Source organism: Gouania willdenowi, chromosome 17 (genome assembly GCF_900634775.1).
Source record: "Gouania willdenowi chromosome 17, fGouWil2.1, whole genome shotgun sequence".
NCBI classification, from domain to species: Eukaryota; Metazoa; Chordata; class Actinopteri; order Blenniiformes; family Gobiesocidae; genus Gouania; species Gouania willdenowi.
The window spans coordinates 20,476,712-20,500,908 of NC_041060.1; the positions used below are offsets into that span (position 1 = coordinate 20,476,712).

General features: G+C 38.2%; 1 protein-coding gene across 12 annotated transcripts in view; it reads right to left on the reverse strand.

The window, feature by feature from the left end:
* The window catches only part of LOC114479097 (receptor-type tyrosine-protein phosphatase F), a 255,606-nt gene that overhangs the window by 106,850 nt on the left and 124,559 nt on the right, over positions 1-24,197 (reverse strand). For all 12 annotated transcript variants that reach the window (XM_028472565.1, XM_028472564.1, XM_028472562.1 and 9 more), the window contains exons 5-6: positions 8,090-8,278; positions 3,968-4,078 (exon numbers count right to left, since the gene is read on the reverse strand). In XM_028472565.1, coding sequence (XP_028328366.1) covers positions 3,968-4,078; positions 8,090-8,278 — 300 coding nt within the window. The remainder of the gene's footprint in view (positions 1-3,967; positions 4,079-8,089; positions 8,279-24,197) is intronic.

Consider the following 24,197-nt stretch of genomic DNA (forward strand, 5'->3'; position numbering starts at 1 on the left):
GCGGGGCAGCCAAAGTTTTTGGAGGAAATTTTTGACAAGGACATTATGGGTGTGTTTGGAAAGGATGCATAACAACAAAAAAAACCCAGAAACTTGATAATGACGTCAACAACAGGCTGGGGGACTCATTGTTAGGCTTGGCAACACTAATGGAAACAGTGCTAAGGGAGGTAACAGGGAGGCATGCAAGAACTAGGTTTCATGCAGACAAGCAGACGAGATACAATACAGACAGAGGAGTAGGGAACAGCAACTATCATCTATGTTTCTAGTGTCTTTATCAGTAAAAGGTTGGCTGACCTCACCTAAAATCTGTCTGAAATTGAGGGGAAATGACAAAGAGTGAAAATGACCAACCTTCACGCTGATCTGTTTGCGGATGAAGGATATTTGATGGAGGTGAGCAATGGGATGGAAAGATACAAAGTGAAGAGGAATACCAGAAGTGAAACAGACCAGTGCTTCCATACACACAGTGGTGGAAAATGACACTTTGAGGCAAAGTTATGCAGAGATCATAGTGCCAAAGAGGGAAAGTTAGCATTATCAAGGTCACTGATGAGATGTTTTTAGGTTAGTTTTAGTCTGAGTCCCTTAGAAACACGTGCAAGAATGTTGACTACTTCATGTATTTATTGGGTTTGCCATTATCTGGTGTTACTAGGAAATTCAAATGTTTATAATTTCACTAACCCCCGAGTGAATTCAATGTTTGGACTTTCAGGGTTTAAAAATTTCACGCTTGGATGGGCCACTATTCATCTTTCATTGGCACTTATCGACTCGTGTGAGGTTGAAAATATCCTTTATCGTCATAAATCTGACCTCAATTGATTGTCCTGCAAGTTTCCCTTCTTGGCACATGCATACACACACATCATAGCATGAAGACACTTTAGTGAGAGAGAGAAAAAAAGCCCAGCTACAGCACTTTATCCTTTCTGACATATTGACATGTCATCACAGGGATTTATGAAAGAGTGCCAGCAGACAAAAGCTGACATCTCCCCACCGTGGCAGGATAAGCGCTTGACAAACGAGCCCTCGTGTACAATCACAGCGCGCTCGTGGTTCGGGCCCACGATGATGGAGTCCTCCTTTAGCGGAGGGTCAGTGAAAGTGACCTGCAGGAAACAGGGCGCACACCTTTTCCAAGACACACTTAACGGAAATAGGGCAGGCAGGAAGAAAAGGAAAATCCATGAGCAGAACCTTTCATCCACAAATCCCCTCCTCCACCTTCAGTCCCTCCCCCCCTCCCCTGCTTCCTCCACCATCACAGAAATATGAGGACATCACTCTCCTGTGGCTCTAAAATGTCAAGACAAGGGTGGTGACTGTGATGCTGGCAGCATGTTTGTGTACCTGCAGACAGGAATTGGATCAGGTGGCGACAGCGAGTGAAGAAGAGAACACATTCAGACACTGAACACCAGCCCACAACAAGCACTAAATGCAAGTCTGACAGGAGTGTGTGCGAGCGTGTGGGGGCGGATGTTGGAAGGCTGTTGGAATAACACCGCAGCTCTTTCTTTCAGAATAATCTATTCATATGTTGCCGTCAATTCGCAATAACTTTCTTAGGCTTTCACAGCTTTATTTACACTATTTTACACAATGAGGATGACATTTTTTAGTTGAATTTAAGTTGTTGAGTCTAATCCAGTTATTTCAAAACACAATTTACATATAAGATGACAAAATTTAAGTTGTACAAGTTGAGGCTAAACTAGACGATTGGAATGACTCAGCCTTTAAAGAAAACAACAGAAGTGAAGAACCTGTTTGCTTGCATTGCATATGTTTGACAGCAGACACATGAAAAATAACAAAAAGCTCTTTCTTTTGGGTCTTAGAATGAAAAAAAAAAATCGAAAAGAAATGTGTTCAAGCCAATTTAGCAGCGCACTGATAGCACAGCTCTGCGTCTCATCTCCGCGCTCTTGTCAGGGAAAAACAAAGATTGGGGGGGTCGTGTAAGCATGGCTCTGGTCTTTGTTCTCTATTCCAGACATGTACGCTTCTAAAAGGTTACGGTTGGTTTGATTTCTATCTCCCTGCTGGTGTGGTGAGGCCGGCGGAAAAGTTGGTGTTGGGGTCAACGGCTTGACAGCTACCTGGGTGGTGTTAGAGGCGAGCAGAGCCTGGGGGCCCCGCTGGCGCCACGCCACACAACGACTGTAATTACCTGTGAGGTGGGGGGGAATGGCAGCGTCTGCACCTGTGACAGGCACATCCTGATTAATAGAGAAGACTCACATCCCCTTCCTCGGCTTTGCTTTTTTGTCTAACGACCTCTCCCGTCACGTTTTAAGATCAAAAACCTGCTAGATCTATCTAATATGTGAATTGAATTCCTCTGTACGCTTTGAGGATGAGATTACTGAAGATTTCTTTGATCCATGGGGAGGTTCTGTCTGCTAAATAAATATTTACCTTAGATACCAGCCTATGAGGACAGGCAGAATGCTTCATATGCCTAGCATCATCAAGTAGGGTCATTTTTCAGTTGCAATTACATTTTCAATTACCCATGTTAAATTACAATTCAATTACAGTAACCATCTTTTTTCCCCAATTAAAATTAAATTAAAATTGTCCTTGGATATTCAATTACAATAACGTTCCTAATTACTAAAGTTCAATTGCAATTAATCACAATTACTGAGCCTGAAATAAAGAACCTAATAAACGTTAACTTCCACTAGTGTTAGCCTTCTGTTAGCATCTCTTATGATAACGGGTCCTAAATTAGCTGTGATACACACTAAAAACAAATATCTTTCATCTAATTTATTTGCTATCCATTGCAAATAGGCTACCTAATCAATGAAAATAGGGGTTTTAATATTTTTCTAAATGGTAAAATGTGGGAAAAGCTTGATATGAAACATTTTAATAATTGTTAACAACATTTGTGTAGAACTGTACAAAGAACTGTAACATTACAATTACAAAGTCAATTGTCTGAACTCAATTACAATTTAATTATGAATATAACAGGAACAATATTTTTAAATTATAACTACAATTATAATTACATCATAATTGTAATTAATTATCAATTACATAATTACAATTATAATTCACCCCAACCCTGCTTAGTATATATAACGTAGATATGAAATCCACTGAATCCCACCCTCCCCACACTGACAACTGGAGCAGCTTTTCTGCTTCATGTACATCAGCCATTGTGGTGTTTTCCGCAGGGTCTGACCTCACCGACTCCCTCTCCCTTATACCAGCTCTTTCCAAGATGTGTGCTATGTTGCCCTTGCCCTGCATTAGTCTCCTCACAAAGGCACCACAACAAAAACAAACTCTGAAATGCCAGACCTCCTTAAGCCTTCAGTGGCTCGGAGATGAGCGGGAGGGGTGATGAGAGCAAATAATGGACCCTTTTAATACAGTCAAAATAAGACGGAGTGAGGGGTGGGGGGAGCTTGGGGAGCGGGGTGGCATTAATATTTGCAGAGGAAACCATTTCAATGCAGCTGTTTGCGCAGAGGCCGCACCTGGTGGAGTTTGCATCCAAACAGGAAGTTGGGGTTAGTTCAGTTCATTAGTGTGAGAGGAATAGTCTGGTCGGGATAATGGCGAGAGAATTGGTTGAAAGCAACAGTAGAAGGAGTGGTTTACATGTGGTTGTTGGAAGTAACAACTAAAGGCGCTTCAAGTGCTTTCCTTATCTCCACCCTGGAAGATAAAACCTCTTCTCAATGCTCAATGCTAACAGAGCTAAAGTGGGAATTACAGCATTCTTCAATGTTAGTTATGCTTCTTCTTTTATTTTGTTTAATAAAACCAACAGGAGAGAGATGTCTGCACACTCACACACTCCTGAAAAGAGCTAAAAACAAGCCATTGCACAGGTACATGGAAAAGGTAGAGATAATTAACAAAAAATAATAATAATGAAAAAAGATTATTGATTTCTCCACAATGAAGAGACATTGGAACATACCTCGTACGTAGAGATTAGCTGGTGCAGAGTAACGGGTGCCAGCGCTGTTCATGGCGACACATTCATATTTGCCCTGGTCAGATTCCTCGCTGTTTTCGATCTGGAGAGCTCCTGCGTGGGGGATTGACATGTTTAGCCGTCTTGACAGTTTTGGGACAAAGGTTGCATCATTACAGCGAGTATCTGAACAAGGGTGCCACTAGAGGCGATGCAGTCAATAAGTCAAACTCTGTTTTCTCTTAAACATGGTAAGGTTTTATCAGCTCGGAAGGCCATGTATTAATTTTGCTGTGTTTTCATGTTGTAAAAAAAAAAAAATGCTAATGAAAGGATTTCCTTGTTGTGATGTGACAACTAAGAGACTGTGACTAGGGGTTAATTAATCATTTTAATGTCAAACACCCCATTCTTAGATATGGCATTGTGCATAGAAGCATAAGCAACAAACAAGTGTTTATGTCATAGTGTTATCAGACTCAGCCAGGCATTTAGTAGAATACCTCCATCAGAGACAGAAGAAAAAATATAAGATGTAAAAAAGTGGTTTAAAGATGTTTGATTAAATGTAGAATGTCTCTTATGGATGACGTTATAAGCCCATGTTTAAGCCTAGCCAGATTTAAAGATAAGGATTAATTAAAAGGTGATAAAAGTGATGACTGATCGATTGTTAAATAAACAACTGCCGGGATGTGCTGATTTTCTTGAAAACCTTGAGATCATCCTTTTTGTACCAAACAGAGCTGATGCTCCACTGCCAAATGGCTCAGATAAGGATTCACATTCCTGAATAAGCTTCAGTCATCATAGAGACGGAAAACATGTGGTTTCAACCACAGCAAAAAAAAAAAAAAAAAAAAGGAGGCCTGCCTCTGCTTGGTCGCTTTGACATTGCATATCATTGCCATCGAGTAATCGTTGCCACTGAATTGCAAATGGTTGACAGATGAGATGAGGTAGAATTCAACACTTTGAGAAGCACAGCAGCAAACCCACATTTGAAATATACATGGAGACAGCGACTTCGCTTATGAATATAATCATTTTTAGATGTTGCGAGTGAGTGATAACAGTCAATACGTCTCCAAAGTGACAATGGCGCTGGTGCGAACAGCAGCCAGCCACCATGCAGTTTGGAGATGACAGAAATACTCAAGATGATGTTGGGTTACATCTTCCACGTCATGCAGTATGAGATGAGTGCCACAAACAGGTTTACCACTGACCATAGGGGACACCAATCAAGCTGAGAAACAAGCAAAACGGGGCGGGGCGGTTACATGTGGGAGCGCCACCTTAGATCTCATGACAACATATCCCTCGAAGGTGTTTGTTCGGCTTGCTGAGCTCATTGCCCTCTGATTCAGCACTGACATGCACCGGCATACTAATGTCGGTGTCACCAATCTGTCAATCTGCCAGCCCTCCGATGGGAAAAAAAAAAACAGTGCAAGTACTACAGAAATGTGGAGGGCTGGAGCTATGGCAGTTGTCAGACTGCGACACTAAAGTCATTCCAGTAATTCCAACTACATGATTGCTGCTAGATGTTCTGCAGGGTAGTTTTGCTGCTTTATAATGAAAACTACCTGTGGGACACAAAATAATTCTCTGACTGTTGAATGGCATTACCTAAGTTAAATTGCTCCACTATTTACCAGATATTTTTACAAAGATATCTTAACAGTTTTGGGGAGGAAAGCACACTTTAAACACTGGGATGTTGAAGATACCACTTTATTAGCCTCAGCAAGGTGTCCTGCTCCCCTACTGTTGGGTTTACTGCATGAGCTGTATGCTAATGAAGCTATTCTACTACACATCGTGGCTGCAAAGAGGAAGCAGGCACCGGTATATCCTCCTGTGGAAACACTTCTTTAGGACTTTATTGATGTCTGCACTATGCATTCCCATTCTCATGATATCGTGGTCTGTAATAGGCTGTTTGGTTATGGGCAAAAAGCAGACAGAACACGTCGGGATGGCATGAAGGACAAATGTGGAAGACGGTTCGGTTCACGCTAACAGCGTGCAAGGAGAGTCTGTTGGTGTGGGGTTGTTGAGTGAGGGTGGGGTGCAGGGGTCTGATGTGGGCGTAAGGACATGAGGTGGATGTGACTTTTTTCAGCACAATTTATTCATTATTCTTACCTCTAATTGGTGTACCACCTAGGTGGGAGTAATTTCAATGCAAACAGAGTTTAAAGATTGGTTAGTAATCTGCTTGGAACAGTATAAAAAAAACAAAAAAAAACATGATTACTAACAGACCACAGAGAGAAAGATAAAGTACTGGGAGAGACCAGAAGCCACTTAACGCACTCCGATAAAGCTCGGTCTTTAATCAAGCTGTAAAGCAACGGTACAATTTGTCCTTATTGGCTTTAAAGCTACAAAAAAAATAGCACAGTCATTGGTTGGACAAGTAAAGGCAAACACTTCTCTCCTTCTTTTTACAGACAACAGAAACTACTGGGTGTCATTTTCTCATTATTATTATAATCGTTACAGCTTAAAAATGGTAGAAAAATATAGCTTTATATTTTCAGGCAGCCTGTACTATTTACGATTATAAACAAACATGCATAGCAACAAGAACAATTGACAGAAAAAATCTAAACCCATGCTTGAGGTGATAAACAGGTTCATCCCTATCATAACAGATCAAGATCGGTTTTGGAATTACACATTTTCAAATATACACATTTTCATTACATGATCAATTAACCTGACATGACATTTTCCTAATGGCAATTACTGAACACAACTTGTATAACAGTGCAAAGAAGTGCAAAAAGAATGTGGATTAAAATGGCAGAAGAACATAATTGTCAACTCCAAGTATCTGGATGAGCCACAGGGGGCCCCAGTTTAACAGGAGAAATGTCTGAGGCACCAAGCCTTTAAATAGTTTTATGTTAACATTAGGTCAGAAGTAATGGTGTGTTTATTTTTGGCCAAATGCATTGGTGGAAGTCCTGACAAAGCAGCAAGAAACGGAAATAAATATTATTCAGAGGGTAAGACAGATTAGCCCGTTTTTAGGAACTCTTTATGTAAGTGAGCAAGAAAACTAATTAAAAAGTTTTCCTATTTAAAGAAGAAACAACGGTCTTTACTGGCACACATAAAACAAAGCATTAAACCAATAAAAAAGTTTGTATGTAGATTTGGAGTTAGGTGGTGCTAGTGGCAGTAAAGTATTTTAGATTTATTCAAAGGCTAATAGTCGGAGTGAACGCGCTAAAGTGTGCTGCCTTCAGCGTTTATTGCTTAGCTCGAGTATTTTCTGGAGGGACACTCCTGTTTAATCTTTGGGAACTCACACCTGTGGCCTGGCCTGACACTCTGTAAGCTGCTTTCCCACATCGGGAACCTCAAGCTACCTCTCTTAGCAGAGTTCAATGTCCTTGCTAAGTGTGAAAGATTTAGTCAAAGACTGAACCTGCACAAAAGTCACTAATCTTCTCACCTGGCAACCTTTCAACTGATCCAGGTCACAGAGGGATTGTTTATTTACCAACACGACAGGATGACGGTAAGTCTAGAATAACCTCCACAAGATCCTTTCTTTCCCACAGGAATGATTCCTAGCTCGAGAACCACAATCTAGTATTAATAGCTGTGTTCCCATTAGAGATTTTTGCAAAATAAAAACAATTTTTCTAAATGTCGACAAAGTATACAGTAATTGCGCTTTGAATGTTTTTCCATTGAAGGTTGTTTTGGGGAGGAGCCTCGTAACTCCCGTAAAATCTCATCCGTCTCATTTTCTCTGACGTGTAATTGCGGAAAAAGTGTTTCCATAGTGCTCTTGCGATACATTTCAATATCGAGTGTTTCCATTACAATATTTACACTTTGTGCATTTCCAAGGGTAATAAAAACCCAGCTAGTATATCAAAGACACCAATAAAGGTTTTCAAAGTTAGTAAAGAAGATCACAAGTTAACTGTGACTTTTGTGCCAAAGTGCACATATTTAATCTTAATTCTTGTACAAAAGCTTGTGTTTTATCATCTGTTGCTTAGCGATAACAAACTGCTCAGTCAGAATCTTGAGTGCTGAAAAAAAAAAAGAAAAAACGTCAGAGAAACCGAATGAGATCAAATTGTGGTGTACCTGAGCGAAGCTGTTTGATGCGTCCGTTGCTGGTGCTGATGTCCACAGGAAGCATGTCCTTGAACCAGGAGATCTCTGGGTCCGGGTTACCGCTGGCGGCACACAGCATCGTGGCTGTTCTGGTTTTTTCCACCACCTTCAGCTGGGGGCCCATATCAATGGTCGGGAAGCCATGTGGGATTTGGTTCTCTGGAAATGTGCAAAGGGAAAGTTTTAGTACAGCAACGAATAAAGGTTTTGATAGACTACCGCTTTCAGGAATCCAAACAGTTGAGCTGTCAATTAAGGACAAAAAGACAACTGATGTGTCATGTGGCACGAGCCGAAAGCAATCGCAGCAAAAACAAACGCAAGAGCGCACACATATACATTCAAACTACAGCATGAACCAAAGAGATTACCATGGAAGAGTGGAGAGGGGAAAAGATTGCTGTTTGTGATTGATTATCATCGTGGGCTTATTACTCTGCACAGTGCACCATCGGTTTAGACAGAAGAAGGATAGTTGCAATCTGCCTCTGGGTGCCCATGCATAGATGAGCCGCTTTAGGCTTAGCCGACTAAACAAAACCATTTGAATAATCCAACTCAACATAATGATTTTACGCGGATAACTGCGACAACAAAACTAAACAAAACATATAATCCTCAAAATCTTCAAAACAGTATTTGAGAGTCCAAAGTGAAAAAAGGATGTCCCACATCTCCCATAATGACTTGACCTAAAGGAAATGACAACCAGCGGCCCTCAAACAAGCCTCAGGATAGGACGCCAATGTTTATCAGGGAAAATCAATTCCAGCATGAATTATCTGATCGAAAACACAAGATGGGAGTTTTTTTTTTTTGTCTAGTCATGATAAGGGTCATTCTGATCGGTCCAGAACGGTGGTCATGTCACTTAAACAGTCACCGTCAACCTAGACTGATCTCAAGTAAAATGGCACAGAAATGTTATATCAAGAGACCTCCATATTCAACCAATAATTTTCAATTTTTCATGAGAAATCAAGTACATTTAAGTACCGGTATTTACAATTAAACATATATAGAAGAATACATAATTATTGAGGTCTAAAGCTGCCTTTTTTAAATAAAAAAACAAATAGACAAATAGATACGGCAACTTAATAACGTGTCCCAAATAAAACTTTCACAGTCTGTAAGAGAAATCCCAATAAGTCTTGAGAGATCCTATTATTGTCTTTTTTCAGTTTTCGTCATTACGATTGAATGTGTTGTTGGGGAGCGACATATTAAGATAAAACAAGTACTAATGATTGTAAGATCGGTCTTTGTTGAATCATGAAACTCTACCAAACTGCAGATTATTTTTCAATGAGACAACAATAGCTTTTCTTCAGGGATGAGATAAATTAATACAAGAGGAGAATAAAAACAAACGATAATATATTTTCATCGCTTCTCATTATCGCTCTCAATTCAGCCTTTTGGATTCAATATTCCCATATGCTGGTGTATGAATGCATCCCACATGCACCTCCATGAAACATGATATGGCTTTTCAGAGAGCGTTAAAGTCCAGTAATGAGAGCTTCCCAGGTGTGAAGGGTTAAACGGGAGTTTCCAAAGTTTGCCTCTCCAGGTCAGAAATCCATGTGTAAACATATACAGCTCAGGCATCAAATGAACCATATCTAATGTGTTTTCAACTCCGAAGCAGGACAGTTCTTCTTCTTTTTTTGCGTTTGGCCTCCGGCCCCGTCCATCTCATATTCAGATGTAGTTGACAGATCTGTGTGTGGCCTCTTATCTCTGTGAGGCTTAGCTTCTGTGTGTGGAATTAGTCTTCAGACATCCCAAACCGATACCTTAGCAACAGAGGATACGTTAATAAAACAAGCTAAAAGCCCTGCTCGATATAGAAGTGTTTCTACAGCTCCGTTATTTGTTTTCACATAACCTTCAAAGTGAGAATAAATCCCAAGCAAAGAGAAATAACATTTATCCACATTTTCTCAAAGCCCCGTTGATCGCTTGTACAAAATTAAAGAAACATTTCCGACTATATGATGTTATGGAATTGGCGCCAGTTTTTTCTACAACAGTCAATAACTTTTTTTTCTTTTTTTTTTTTTGGAAAGATAGATTGGGGGTTTTTTTTATACCCTAAACAGAACAACAGAAGTTGGGCCTTTTGGTGTTAATGCTTACTCAAACCATGATTTGAATGATATCTCTCCACTCCAGAATCATGGGAGCTTTTCATTTGGTGCAAATTAAGTCAATGCTTTCATCCAGACTACTTCCTTTTTAAAGTTTCCCCACATCCTTATTGTTTTAAGTACAAAACTTTTCTATAAAAAAGAAAAAAGAATATCACCTGGAGATACTTCTACAGTCTCGCATTTCTGCTTATGGCATATTCATGATTCTTATTATTGTCATATGTTCTTAGGCGGTGAAAAGTGTTAAAACGCCATATGAGTTATTAAATGAGTCAGCAACATTGTGCATTTAATCTATCGCAGCTGTTTGTATTGCAGGTGCACTGTTATTACAGTGTGCAGACATTTTTTTAAATGTATGATTAAAAAATAATCACACCGTGGCGTATCAATTCCTACATGGTAAACGGATGATTGCCTAACCTGCCATGGTTGTACATGTCATGCATATGTATGAGCAGTACACAGTTTTTCTCCTTTCTAGGTGTCATAAAGCAATACGTCGTTTTGATCACTGAATGATGTGGGTTTGAAAAAAAAATGCCAATGTGAAAACTACTTTACACTTTTATATGCCTAAAATTTGACATTAGTGTTGTATATAGAGTTATAACAATAAAATGGAAGGTAAAACTTGAAAAAAAAAGCTGTATTGTAACTCATGAATAAATGTTAAGAGGATTAAGCTACAGAATCCAATATAACCAGAGGTGAAAAAGTGAAAAAAATAAATAAATAATGTGTACTCAAATACAAAACAGCTATCTTGCCTAAATTGTACTCAATTACAATTAACGGCACTGGTGCTAAAAAAAAGAAAAACTTAAATGAAAGTAAAAAGTACTTTGAAAATTAATAACTTTTTAACCAATACATTAGGGATGTAACGATTCACTCAACCCCCGATATGATTTGATTCACGATACTCACAATTTAATTTACAAAATGAGACTGTAGACAAATGACTGAATATTTATTTTTTCTTCGAAAATAAAAATACTGTACTATTTTCTTTTATCTTTGATTGTCAAAAGAATCCCTTGATAAACTATGCAAAACAATGCAATTTAATTAAAAATAAGTTCTGAAATAAATAAATAAATAAATAGTACAAATGAAAAAGAAGCGTATTCATTTAAATTCTGTCTCTACAGTAAACTATGCAAAACTGCAAAATAGTTCCTTTTCTTTTTAAAAGTGCAACTGAAAAACAATTGGACTTTAAAACAAATCCCATATCAAAGAAATAATATAAATAAACAATTACCTTGGATTTCACATGTTCTTTCTTTCTCACCTCTTTCATTTTGTCTTGGGGAAGCCAAAATGCTTCCACACTTCTGATTTAAAACACGGTCGTGCGTCCTGAATTTCAAATTCTAAATAGATAGCACCCTGTGCTGTAAAAAATTTAATTTAAAAAATATTAAATTAAATTAAAAAAAAAGTAATGCGATTCAATTTCAGAGTATTGATAAGAACCGTGACACCTTTGAATCCATTTCTAACTGCCTCACGATTCATCTTTACATCCCTACAATACATGTTTTATTGCATTGTTAATAGCAGGCCTTTCGACTCGATTTACTTGTATAAAATATTTAAGTTTAATAACATTTCTTAAGTGTACAATAATAAGTAAGAAAATCAAACAAAGGGAATTTGTTTTGGTAATAAATGTGGATATAAATGTGGATGTTTGTGCATTCAATGAATGAAAAGCAGCAGCGTCATTCCCTGATGTCATCGGTTCCTACTGAAGTGCTAAACAATAAAATTGTGTCCTTGGCTCATACATGTACATTCTTAATACAAGATTCAAATATTCAGCATTCAAACGACAATCCTATGTTAGTTTGACTTTTTTGGGACAGTAACTTTAAAAAGAAAAAGAAATTTAAGTGTCCACGTTCTTGGTTTTCTTGCGGTAAATGAGTGTTAGTCCTTTCAGCAAACTTTTCAAGCATCACGTCAAGATACTGGATATGATTTGAGGCCTGTCTGTTTATTTACTATCGTAACTCCTGCGGCTAGCCGTGTCTGCCAACCTGTCATGCAGGCGAGACAAAGATACGCCTTTGTTCAGTCGTCTTCAATTTGAAGAGGAAAACAAAAGAGGAGGGAAACTTCTGGAGTGAGTCCAATAACAAAAGTACACAACACGCACGTTGATGTTTTTCAAGATAGGGAGCGCTTTTAAATAAAAGGTGTCTTTGTATTACGGTGTTATTCCTCTGGGGGAAACACCCTGTCTGGTCCAGGGAGGATAGCACAAGTGAGGCAAAATCCGTGAGTGGATGACATTGTCTGCGTGCTACATCGGATAAACAATCTATCCATTGATCAATCTATCACAATTTGAATTTTTACTGAATGTGTTGAGGTGAAACTTTTATTCGAGTGTGCACAAACTAAAATGATCCCAAAATAATCAAGCTACTGTAATTGTTAGGCTAACTGTAATTGTAAATAAACGACAGAGGAACACAATGATTTGTCTAGACTAACAACTTTAAAAACAATATTTAAAGTTATACGCCCACCGAGTTGTTATCATACAGTACATACAATTAAAGGAATGTTGTTCTGTGAGGCTAAAGTCAACCTATCATCATCTTTGGAAAGTTCTATAGTAGTGCTGTTATATTGGAGGACTCACATCTGTATCTACCCCATAAAGCTCTCTTAATTTGAGAGTTGAGAGTTGTACAACAGGCAAAAGATGAAAAAGACGGACAAAAGTACTTTCCAAAATAAAAGCAGGTGTTGGAAAACAAAAAAAAAAGCTTCAGAATACCTGAAACTAAACAATACCTGACCCAGTGGTCTGTGATACATGTGTGTATTTGTGACTTATATTCATTAACTATGGTCAACCACACAGCTCTCAGCAGCCAGTGGCTTTCACTGAGAATAAATCACCAAAAAGGATGAACAAAACAGGAGCACTCTGAGAGCGCAAACCTTCGTCAAGCGCCAAATATCCACTTTTTCCAGATATTGGCAGTTATCGAGATCAGTGATCCTGATTATGGTTCCATGATTATTCAAACTTATAAAGCTTGTACCAAATTTATATCCTAATTAATAACAATACAGTAGGTTCGAAATGTATGGGCAACCCCGTTTTTGGCGAAAAATCACGATGAATCCCGAGTTTCATTTGGCTCTGATCCAAATCGAACTTGGTGTGGTAACTGACAAACTAACACAAAATAACAGTCAAATTTCATAAGGTCTGGTCAATTATGAACAAAGATGTGAATTTTTGAAATGTCGCCAATGATGAGGGACTTTTGTTTTTTTTTCAAACTGATCCAGTGTCAGTATATTTATCTAGACGCTAGAGCTTGATTTCCCGGCCCAGCCCGTTGGGTTCGAGCTTTTTTGTGCCTACTCGTGTAGACTTCGGATACTGCGCCGTAAATAAATGTGTTTCGATTAGCGCGAGAAAGACGTACAAATAGATCCTGACTGGTTTTGGACCTGTGTGCTGTCACATATGTAGAGAGCAGTTATCTGAGCTGTGTGTGTTACAGCAGTGTTACCATACGTTTTATAGCAGAAATAAACCAGTACCGTAGCGGCACATGAAGCTGCTTGTCATGTTTATAGCTGTAGGCAGAATGAAGGATTAGTAAAAAAATGCTAAATATTAACGAAACTCGCCTCGGATCATTCTGCATGTGCGCGCACTGAGGTGAATAGCGTCGGGTTAAAACGGGTTTGGGCTTAAAAAGACAATGGCTTAATCCAGGTCTTTTTTTTCCAGCTCTGCTGGATGCCCACCAAAATGTAATGGAATCTTCCATGGCGTAAGGTCTATTTTTGGCAAAAAAAAGTTGTCCAAATCAGTTAAGTACTTTTAATGTAATTCTGCTAACAGACAAACAAATAAATAAACACAGGTGTAAATATTATCTCTTTGGTGGAGGTAAACATTCCTTCAATAAAAGGTGAATCAGTTTCAAGGCTAGCTCAAAGCACAATCATCCTTATTGATGATTAGCCAAAAATAACACCAAGATGTTGTTTTTTTCTTATCTTTACTATGTCATATCTGAAAGTGAATGTATTTTCAGTGGCATTAAGTGTTCTTACAGTGTGAACACAATACCAGATGGAACAAGCCTGTTTTTAAAAATATCCAGATATATGCAGAGAAAGCACAACTATTCAAGCTGCAAGTAAGCTCTTAATCTCCCACTGATCTAATGTTGTGTCAAAGATGTCTCATATTCAGCAGATCACTGACTTTGTATAGGGACTGTAAATAGTAGGCCTATTGAGTGGACTTTTGTTTCACTTGCTGGTATTTGGAGCTTCGTAAAAACAAAATATAGTGGGAACGCCCTGGGTTAGCGCATGAGCGAGGCTGGAGGCACTGCCACGAAGACTTCAAGATCTAAGGTTAGGTGAGAACAAACTGGTTCTTCCATGTTGAACACTAAAAAAGGACCATTGTTCCCTGTACAGCCATGTATCACGCACAGACTCATGCTGCAAGAGATCAGCTAAGCAGATGGACTTAGAGTCTACTGTAGAGAGAGCTGTACAGTTGTAGGGAGAGGGCGGGGGTGGGGGGGGGGAATAACTGGAGAGCTTGTACGACACAATTAGGAAAGCAGCGGGGTGGCTGGATTATACACAACAAGCATGGGGAGAAGCTGCACCATGTCATTCGTATTTCAGGACAAAAAGAACAACAGCCATGAATGCTATTGAGCTAGTAAAGGAAAAACCTGAAAATATGATATGGTTATCCATGAAGACTGTGCCAAAGAGGAATGCCTCTATGATAGTCATGGACAGGTGAGGTACGTTTCAGATGAGAGAAGCATGAGACGCAAGAGTGGGAGAAGAAAGGAGGAGAGGAGGTGGGGGCATGGGAGGGTTGCATGCCAACCTCCTGCCAGCTCCAATTACTAGTGTGAGTAGAGCGTGGCAGCAAGGGCGATGGGTCTAATCAAAGCCCTGCTGAAAGAGTCCCATCCCTGTCCTCCAGTCCCACTGGGAGGCTGCTGGAGCTCAATCCCACACTCACGTCAGAAAGCATTTTTTTTTTTTTTTCCCACAGCCTAAACACACACATCTCTAAGAAAGAAAACCCTCTAGACACCCCGCTTCCTTCCTAACAGGGGAGCCCCGACATGGTGACATAAGATGCAAAAGCTCAACAGTGATAAATGCTTTCATTGTTGCCACAACTACATCTTTCTTAGAGGTAAAGCTGGGCCATATGGACCAAAATTCATACCTCAATATTTCTTCTCAAAATGGCGATATACAAATCTCAATTTTTTGTTAAATTAATAATGTCTTACCAGAAAAACTATTCTGGCTTACATTTGCTGATACAAAATGCCACATAGGCACATTTTTAAACAATCAGCTACACAATTTATGCCACATTTTTTTTTTTTACAAGAGAACAACATAAATACTTTATATTTAGTGAAAATACACAAAAGGAGAAAAAATGTGCAATGGGACAATAAAAATATACAAACAGAATTGACAAGAACATACAAACAAATGGAGAAATACACAAAAGAACAACAAAAATACACAATGGGACAACAAAAATCCAAGAACAACATGCATACCAAAAAATACAAAAACGACTCTTAAAGACATTCAAAATTATCGTAAAATACATTAAAAACATATATTTTTTTTTTAAACGTGGGACAACAAAATACACAAATGGATGAAAAAAATACACAATGGGACAGGCACATTTATGAACAAACAGCTGCACAATATGTGCCACTTGTGGCTTTTTCTCATATAACGGACAGCATGTGTGAGTGAGTTCTGTAGTGTGGCTTGTTTAGGGGAAGGTCTGGGTTAGAACGCACCCAGAAATCCATCGACCTGTGCTTTTCATGCTGTTCTACGTAGCAGCAAATGCAGCGGCTCCTAAAACAAGTATTTTAATACAAAATAAGATATGAAACAAAAAATATATATCGATATAAGCTATATTATAATTTTCAATATCGCCAAAATAGAAAAAAACAGATTTATCTTGAATCTTGATATATGCCCTCGGCCTATTGAGAAGATGTACAAACATGTGTGCTGCAACAACTGTGAAATAACATACAGGAACATGTTCAGGGAGAAATGAGGATGCAAATATGTTTCGATATCAGAAAAACATAAGCAGTGCAAATAGGTGATTCAACTTTGGCAGATGTTTGCTTTGAAATATTTAAGCTACAAATTGTCTCCCTCCGACTCCTCTGGTGTATTACAGTATACTGTATGCACTTCTCTTATTTCCACCGAGCTATAAAAGCCCTTATGATCTCCATGTGTGCCTGTTGCCAGGTTATAGATGATAACAATTAAAGATGATGTGTCTTTTGATAGCGTGAACCAAAGGACAACAGCGGCGGCAGCACAGGCACTTATCTCATGAAATATTACTGCTTTAAAATCTTCCCTTTTTAGACATACATCACTGCACCGTCTTTTGCAGATTAAGCGGGGCTTTAGGTGCCTCTAAAGAATACAAAAACAGCCAGGTATTTTAGTCCGTCACTGGCTTAAGCTACGTGATTATGTGCAACACTTTTTTTTTTTTTCTTTTTAAAAATCTGGGTTTTCAAACTTTTGCAAAGCCACCGACAAAAAAACAAAACAAAAAACAAATAACACTACATACAGCATCCTTATTGCCACCTACTGGCATATAAGGCTGAACGATTTTTGCATTTGCGATGCTATCGTAATATAAAATGCAATTTTCTAATCGCAAAGGCCACATTTATTTAAATTTTTTTTTAAATTAATAATTTGTTAAGTTTGTTTGTAGTTTGAGTTACCTAAAAGCAAACATTAGTTCTCCTTACTTTTCCTGCACTTTAGTATGTGTGATGTTACTTACTGGATATTAGTAAGCTATATATATATGTTTATTTTATTTATCTATAGACTGTCGTATTAAGTTCAGAGTGTGTTTAAGAAGTGCAGTCCACATGTTTACATCTTTCATGAAACGTGAAGTTAGTTAGATATGTTGAAGAGGTAAAGCCACAGATTTGTTAGTTTTACTGTTGTAATTTGTGATTTAAAATGTACATTTTATATTTATTTAAAGTTTAAATAAATCTGAAAGATGTATTTATTGCTTGTGTTCATTGAAAAATACATGACAAGAGGCCCTTGAAAAAATAATTGCATATTAAATTGCAATATTGAGGAAATAAATCACAATTTGATTATTTTCCAAAATCGTTCAGCCCTACTGGCATAGGGGTGTATTACTATTGAAGCAGGCAGCATAATAAATACATGATTTAATTAGGGGCCTATTAGCCTAAGGAAATCCTATATTCTATGTGCAAACAATCACCAAAAATCTTTGACTTAGCTGCAAAAACAGGCCAATCGTCCTAAAGGTGGTGCTACAGCAGGTCGTTAAAGTTAAAAACTTTGATAATTCACAAGAAATCCACCATATATGCCACATATGAGCAACATTCACCAAAACGTTGCCCCAACACCAAATAAACTTCTGTACAGTTAACATTTAAACCTGCTGCAAGTTATGAAATCCATCACTTTTTCATTTTAAAACTGTAAAAATCTCCTCACGCAATCTTTGCTCAATTGACACCAAAGTTGTTATTGCACATCTTCAGACTATTATCTTCAGGCACAGAAAGGATCCACACAGACTTTTCATTCATCAAATATTTAGCCTATCAGTGCTCGACTGTAAATATTAATTGTTTCTAAATAAATTGTAAATATTCTTTTTTTTTTTTTTAATAGCATTTTGAATTTGACTCTTCTGCTAACAAGTCAATGCAAAAAAAGCATTTTTAAACATCAGTTTATCACTCGTGGAGCCAATAAATCAACATCGCACTGCTGTCTCGGTGCGACATGTGTATTTTCTTAATAAATGTCATTTTACAGCTCTAATCATTAGTTGAAATAACGCATTTGAACTAGGGGTGTCCCGATCTGATACTGATATCAAATATCGGTCCAATATTAGCTTGAAAACAAATATCGGATATCAGATTAAAATTTTCGGATTTTTTTTTCTCTTTTAATTCATTTTTAATTTATTTTATTCAATTGTAGAATACTGTAGATTATGTTGACAGTTAAAAATTATGTAACCAATTGGTTAATAACAAATCACTCAGTTTTTCTCATATGACTATTGTTCTCTGTTTGAGTAACATCCCTTGATCAAGTCTTTTCTAACATTCCACACTACAAAATAAACATATTATATTTTTTTAATAATATACATATATAAGCATGTATGATTCATGCTAATATCGATATTGGTATCGGCTGATACGCAAGGCTGCATTTTCACACAGCTTGCCTCAGGATCTCTCATGGTACACTTGTGTTTTACCATCATTGTGTAAACTGTTAAAACAACAAAAAAAACTAAAAAAATCAATTCACTGTTTTTTTCCAAGCATGAAAAGATTATTACTTAAATTCTGTGCATGCTTCGCCCCCTGTTTGACCTATGATAACAGAAAAGAAAAAAAAAACTGGCGCACAGTTTTAAACGTGTCCTGGTCACTTTGAAGATTTGCCACTGAAAAGCAGCAGAGCACAAAACAGAGCAGATGCCCTGCAGCTGCTTCCAGCCAAGAACATTGTCGAGACAGACATTTGCATCTGCCTGAGACCGCGAGGTGTCAGTGGCAGCAGGAGGAGCAAACAGATAGCCAAAGCTAACATGACTTCATGTGGAGGGAACTCCTTCAAATCTTGCATTATCAACGCTTTGTAAAACACAGAAAACTTCAAACGCGGCCGCGGTATCGTGTTCCCACTGTCCGGCTGAGAGCAGGAAATCCAGTGCAACACAATTATCCGTAAGAACAAAAACACAGCTGCAGCTGTTGCTTGATGACATTTCATATTCTAACGTCATGCGTTTATTACCCACGTTGGCACTTACAGGTGTGTTTTCTGTGTAGGGAATAATACGGTGAGGGACAGCCAGTGACTGATAGGCTCCTGAGAAAGGCACACTGACCTGTCTGCTATTTGACTAACCTGCCTCTGTGCTTTTTGACTTGCAAAACATCACAGCGCTAAGCCTATTTCTCACATGTGCTACCATGAAGGGGCACGTGACGTGAGCCCGATTCTCCTGATCTGGCAGAGTTTTCCTCTGCAGAGACGTGACGGCACCGTTGAGGTAATAATGTTGTAATGATGTGAAAATGGTTAAACCCTCCAGGGGAAATAATAGAGAAGGCAAAGGAAAACAGAGGCGACAAAATGCAAATCCTAAGCAAACATCATTTCTGCTGATGGACCTGAGTGTGAACAACGATGCAGTGGGTGATTACACAACAGCTCCAACACAGATAAGTCTGTTTACTACAGTTGGGATCAGGCAGCAGGAAAACCAGTGTTAACATACAACGCGCATTGAAATCCTGTCAAGCCTGTTGCCTCTGGCATGCTATCTCCGACACCAGTTGTTGTGGCAGTTGCTATAGTGATGCAGAATAAACTCCTTAGGACATATAAACACAGAGCACACACCTGCAGGCAACAGACCATCACGGAAAAAAACCGCCATAACAAAAACACTGGTGTGATTGGTAATGCACTCTAATCCACCAAGTGGTATCAGTGTGCAGGTACGCAGATGTTTACTCAGCTGGAAAAAGCCTGTAATGTGTGGCGTGATAGTTGAAGATAGGGTGAGGTGAAAAATAAAAAAACAAAAACAGAACAAAACCGACATTAGCCACGGTTACATGATATTTATTAATGCGGAATTAATTATTCGGAATTAAATTATTCAGAATTAAAGCATTCTGCTTTGTGTTTACATGGAAATAGTAAATCCGAATTGAGGTTTACATGGAAAACAGGTTTATTTGGCTTTATTCAATTCCACTTTAGGTATGAGAGTTAGGAAGGCTTCTGATTGGACAGGAGGCAAATGTGAATGTTATTAAATACATTTCTATTGTATAAGGGAACTGGGCGGTAATGTCTGATTGTGTTCATATGTATATGGTAGCTTAAATGATAATTATAACATATATATGTGTAGTATTAGAATATAATATTACTGTATGTACATTATTGATGTATATATATATGTATGTATATATGTATGTATAGTACGTGTGTATCTGTATATGCATGTATAAGAGCATATATCTGTATGTATGTACTGCAAGTAGCTTATAGATAATTTAGCTATACTGGTTATAAGAGGGGTAGGAATAAATAAGTCAGACTTCTTTCTACTGATTATGTGAACATATACAGTATATTTAATGAAATCTTTTTACGTGGTGTTTTTTACTTGTTTTGGAAATGAACTTGTTTTGTGACAGTCCTTTAATTTTATATGTATGGTTTTTGTTTTTACATGTTGAAAATAAATAAATAAAATGAAAAAAATATACAGTTTCACTGTTAAGATGACTTTTTTATAAAGTGGAAGTTATTTTTGCTAATAACACTGCAGTACTATTATTTTTAATTATTTTGCTGTGAAGAAATCCTTTTATTTTTTTCCTTATTTAGGAACATTTGATTTTTTGTATCTTGTTTACAATCTCATTGTTTCATTATGATAAACCTCAATGGTTGACATGTGCATGCTCATTTTAGTTACTTGTTTTAAAGTTGTACAAATAATTACAGAATAAACCTAGTTGAGAGCATTAGTGCGTGCATTAACTTATTCACTGCTTGCAATTTTCAGAGCAGCCAACCCCATATTGCCAGGTGTTTTAGATGATTTTTACTGATCTGTCTGAAAAGATCAGAATCTACTTTCATTCTCAAATTACAAAAACAACACTGGGAACAGGGTTTTGATGGCAACATTATTAATTTGCTATCTATGTCAGAGTTGAATGGTTTACTTACTGCATTTTGGCAAGTCTTTCCCCCGTCATTCTACAGACACGCAACTTCCTCCTTCTCCCGGACATGCCGAGTGTCAGCGCTTGCCCTGTTTTTTTGATCGTTTTGTCTCACCATTGCGAAACTCTCAATAGTCCACTTAGTTCCACACATGCTCTGGTCGAGTGTGAGCTGCTGTGAGCTGCTGGGAACTTCAGCGTCAACTCTCGTAGCGCCATTTTCTGTCTCGTAAACTCCTTTCCTCTCCCTCTGAGCTCTGCCCGTCATGGATGATCTCTCATCCAAAGGTGCGCTGCTGACACCTACATGTCACCAGTTGGTCACAACATCATGGTATAAGTTAAATATTCACAGGAGACCTTAGTCACACTGTCTAATAGCCAATTAACGTCTTTAGACGTCATTGGCAGTCAATGAGTGAACAAAAGGGTTAAATTAATTGTGATTTTGATTTTTATGACAAAATCGCACAGTCCTAGTTGTTGCTCTACACTGTTCTTGTCTGGATAAGCAGAAAGTTTGGCCTTAGTCCCTCACATACAGTAATGGCATCCAATCCACAAACTCCTTCCTCCTCTCCCTTGATCATATTCCCTCTCCTCACAATTCGTCTTTACTTCCTCCTCTTTCTCCTATCTGATATCATACTCTGAGGCTGTCTGTATGATATACAGCCCTGCCAGCTGCACGCTCCTGCTATTTATGCTGCGCTGCACCCAGTTAGTACATCACCCTGGCCTTTGACCCATTGCTGCAACCCAAGGGTGGTCCTCCGAATCCACATGGCTGTGCTGACCAAATCATCTTGTGGGACAAGCGCTGCTGCACAGAATCACAATGTCTATTAACTACACTGCGTGAGCTGCACAGCTGTAGGCTTTCATTTCGAGATTACGGCTCAACTTCCTGCCTTGTGGTCCGACTAACAGGAGTTTGATTGAAGACCCTGGAGATTATGGTATAACAGGGTACATGGCTTGTGGTTTTACTACTGATTTTGTGGTTGCCTCTAAGGTGGAAGACCAAATCCAGGCTCACAATAGAATTCAGCGGTAATGCAACGGTGTTGCTAAGATGGACAATTCCTGGAGGTATGGTGCGAGCAAGAACAAGGCCAGGACTAAAAGTCTAAGAGGATGGTTGTGAATGAAGCTGGTGCAGGAACAGTTTGCATATAAATGAATTAATTGATCATCTCCACAGCTCAAATTAATCATAGTCACGGCTGCATTGTGACATGTTTAGTGTAATTACAGCAGATAGGGATGGCTTTTATGAGCTCTGAAGAAACCAGTGGATGTAGTGGAATGTGGCAGGTTGAGTTAATTAAATCCTCAGTGACTGGGCCCTAGTGACAGCCTTTACTTATTTTATCAGTCAGAGATCATAGATAATACACAGAATTTGTGAGCCAATGTCGACATTTTTGTTTTTAACACGTGGACACTTCTAGAAGCGACGGGAGCTCAGAAACATCACAACCTGTTAATTGTTCACTTTTCAGCAAAATGCAATCATTTCATCATGTCAACAGCAGCTGAGAAGCAAGATAAACACCACCTACGACTGCAAAGAGCTTGAAGGCTGACGGTAGATATTGTGTGAATAAAGGAAAGCGACGGGCAGATTTGTGTTGTTTTTGTTTCAAATGTTCATACAGCCCGCCTAAAACCTGGAACACATCAGATTTAAATATATCAAACATAAAACAAAACAATATCAGAGACAATTTGTGGAATTTTTGTTCGCAAAGCGAACCACCACCTGTCCATCGCTATCGTAAAATATTCTTCAACTTTAGTCCTCGTCTGCCTCACAGATACTTGGACATTTATATTCTTTCTGTGTTGAGTTAGTGTTGATTTTTTCCAGGTACCTAAAGGTATTGTGCATCTCAAGATCAGGGGTTCTCAAACCTTATGGATCCAGGGACCCTTACAGGGGACGAAATAATCAGGGACCGCCTAATAATCCTCACGTCAATGAAACTCAATTTACCACTATATGTTTAGCTAAATGCCATAGGAATGATCTAATCTTTAAACATTTCAATCTAAATATTTAAGATCTTTGGGGTATAAATGAATGAAAAGAGTACCTGTACTAGTCTTGTGTATTACAGAAAATGTGTTAAATGTATTACCAACAAAGAAAAACAATGATTCTATAGTCATTGAACTTCACTGTGATACAGCAACTTATGGGAAAATTAAGATGTACTGAAACTTCAAAAGGTTTAGCCTTTTTATCCCCCAAATTTAATAAATCTCTCACACAGGTTATGTTAGAAGTTATGTCCTTGAGAATGAGAATAGAAGCATAAATGAACAATTTACTGTATCGGTCGTGTTTTTTCTTTGGAAAAGTAATGTTTTTTTTTTTGTTTTTTTTTTTAATCAAACCTCACTGTTGTTGTTTTTGTCTGTGATAGAGTGCTGAACTAAAGTATATAATTGCTTTATTTTTCTTTTTACAGATATGTGCTAAAAATAGGAGTTGCGTCTATGATTTCTTGTTTTCAATTTTTTTTTTTTCGTTTTTTTCATTTTTTGTCTTTGCTTTCCTGCTTCTTACAGAACAAGACAAGCACTGCCAGTTTAAATGTTTGCTTGAAAATGGCTAATTATGTGAAATCACATGCTACATCACATGCTTCAGTTTGTCTAAGATTTAATAAATGACGGTATGTTACAAACACATCTTACAGAGGTTAAATAAACATGCAGCTAAATGATCTCAGGTCCAATGCATCCAATAAAGATCATTGCCAAAGTAAACACACTTTCAGTGGCAACCCATAAATTTGAAGTGTGTCACGCTTTGCCGCATCTGTTGAACCTTTGAACCTTTCACATGAAGAATGAGCAGAAAAGCAATGAGCAAATTGATTTGATGGTAAATTACACTGTTGCTGTCTGCGGGGCACGGGGTGAGCATTAACTGACTACAATAGCACATCCCAGTGACACTTCCCATCACTTTCTGTATGATTTGGTGAGAATGAGTATTTAAAAAAAATAAAAAAG